The sequence below is a fragment of the Morone saxatilis genome, unplaced genomic scaffold (assembly GCF_004916995.1).
Source record: "Morone saxatilis isolate NCDOM2014 unplaced genomic scaffold, NCSU_SB_2.0 Contig22, whole genome shotgun sequence".
Lineage (NCBI taxonomy): Eukaryota > Metazoa > Chordata > Actinopteri > Moronidae > Morone > Morone saxatilis.
In genome coordinates, this window is record NW_023339785.1 from 14,693,210 (window position 1) to 14,695,369 (window position 2,160).

At 44.1% G+C, this 2,160-nt stretch overlaps 2 protein-coding genes across 2 annotated transcripts in view; both read left to right on the forward strand.

The window, feature by feature from the left end:
- LOC118333996 (protocadherin gamma-C3-like) overlaps nucleotides 1–156 on the forward strand; it is a 54,586-nt gene extending 54,430 nt beyond the window's left edge. The window contains exon 5 of the mRNA XM_035669816.1: nucleotides 109–156. Coding sequence (XP_035525709.1) covers nucleotides 109–156 — 48 coding nt within the window. The remainder of the gene's footprint in view (nucleotides 1–108) is intronic.
- Nucleotides 157–183: 27 nt separating this feature from the next.
- LOC118333997 (protocadherin alpha-13-like) lies at nucleotides 184–1,912 on the forward strand. Its single transcript, XM_035669817.1, has one exon. It carries the CDS (start codon nucleotides 248–250, stop codon nucleotides 1,910–1,912), a length of 1,665 nt encoding a protein of 554 aa, XP_035525710.1. The 5' UTR covers nucleotides 184–247.
- Nucleotides 1,913–2,160: the final 248 nt, after the last annotated feature.

Here is a 2,160-nt window from a genome sequence, read left to right on the forward strand (position 1 = left end):
GAGAAATGGTGCTTGCGACTCCTTTTTTTAAAAAACATTTTCATATCCAAGTTGAAACACGTGGGGTCGCTGATGACCACATGTTTATGTGAGCTCGGTGTTTTTCAGTCTCCTCCTTTCCGCGTGAAGCGTCAGCAGGCTGCGAGTGCTTTGTGAGACACGAATGGCGATAAGGAGAGGACCGGAGTGGATGGGATTACAAATGCTGGCCGATGGAGTGGCGTTTTATGGATAAATATACATTTTTATGTCGTCAGTTTCTTTGAAAGCAGCGATGGGCAGTGGGAGGAATAACGACATTCTCTGTTGGCTTTTCATCCTGTTTTTATCTGACTGGACTGCTGCTCAGATATCCTTCTCTGTTTCCGAGGAGGTGGACAAAGGGACTGTGGTAGGGAATCTCGCAAAGAATCTAAATGTAAACGTTCGAGATCTGCAAACCAGGAATCTAAATATCGTGTCTGGGTACAGTAAGAAATATTTCGAGGCAAATTTTAAAACGGGGGATCTTTATGTTAATGAGCGAATAGACCGCGAGGAGCTGTGTCCAAACGCGATCAAATGCACGCTAAACTTAGAGGCTATACTGAGTGATCCCATGGTTCTCCACCGCATCGAGGTGGTAATTGTTGATTTAAATGACAACGCACCTACCTTCGTCGAGAAGGCATATTCATTAAACATATCTGAATTGTCACCTACGGGCGAACACTTCTTGCTTCCCCTGGCTCTTGATGCAGACACGGGAAGCAATTCAGTCAAGACTTACAGGCTGAGTCCAAATGAATACTTCTCCCTAGATGTACAGAGCGGTGGAGAACATAGTGTTTCTGCTGAATTGGTGCTGTTGAAAGCTTTGGATCGTGAAAAACAGGCTGTTGTTAAACTAACGCTGACCGCTGTAGATGGGGGAAAGCCTCCTAAAACCGGGAGCTTGCACATTAATGTAAATGTTCTGGATGCCAATGATAACACGCCGTCATTTAGTAAAACGCTTTACAAGGCACGAGTGAATGAAAATGCGGCAGCTGGATCGTTAGTAATTCAACTGAGTGCCACAGATTTAGACGAAGGGGACAACGGGAGGGTTACGTACTCTTTTGTCAAGCGTGGGAACTTCAACCCTGCGGATGTGTTTTTAATAAATGCAGAAACAGGGGAGATCACAGTAAAGGGTAATTTGGATTATGAAGCACAGCCAGTATATGAAATTCATGTCCAAGCAAGAGACCAGGGGTTTTCTCCCCGGAGTGCAAATGGGAAGCTGCTGGTGGAGGTAGTTGACGTGAACGACAATGCCCCAGAAATTGTGGTGACGTCACTCATGAACCCTGTTAAAGAAGATGCTGAAATAGGAAGCGTCGTCGCTTTAGTGACAGTGACTGATAAAGATGGAGGAAAAAATGGTCAGACTAACTGTAAACTTATTGGCTCTGCACCTTTTAAGCTAAATTCCAATTATAAAAATTATTACTCTTTAGTCGTAGATGGACCTCTCGATAGAGAAGAGTGGTCCATTTACAATGTGACGATTACAGCTGTTGATGAAGGGACCCCGCCTCTATCCAGCACCGGCGTTATTACTGTTGATGTTTCTGATGTCAATGATAACGCACCTCATTTCATTGAACCCGTGATTAATATTTATGTAAAAGAAAACAGTCCCGTTGGAGCGCGTATCTATACGATAACAGCAGTGGATCCTGATATAAATGAAAACGCTAGAGTAACATACTCATTAGAAGGTGATTCAAAAAGTATTCCCATTTCATCTGTTGTAAACATTAACTCAGAGACTGGAGATATAGTCAGAGTCCTTAACTTACGAGGAGTTGAAAACGTTTTCAAGTTTAAAGTTTTGCAGGCCACAAAGAGCTCCTGGTGGTTCCCCCGCTCAGGCCAGCAACCGTGACTGTGAAGCGTTTTTTTCTGTATTCTGGAAATGAAATGAGCAATAATCCCAACCGAATTCTCCGCCGGCCCTATTCTGAAGCACGCTCCTTTTAAGGCAGTGAGAGCATACCCTAAATTCTGCTGAACGGGATACTTTGGTGGGCCAAAAAGAATCAGGGCGCCTGTAAGAAAACCGGGCAAAGACTCTGGATAGCACATGCCGCTGCTTTTCTTATCACCTTCTGAAGCCAAGGAAAACAACCTCTT

What these genes read in the sequence shown, in the direction of transcription:
- LOC118333997 (XM_035669817.1), top strand. Translation starts at nt 248, where the DNA reads ATGTCGTCAGTTTCTTTGAAAGCAGCGATGGGCAGTGGGAGGAATAAC.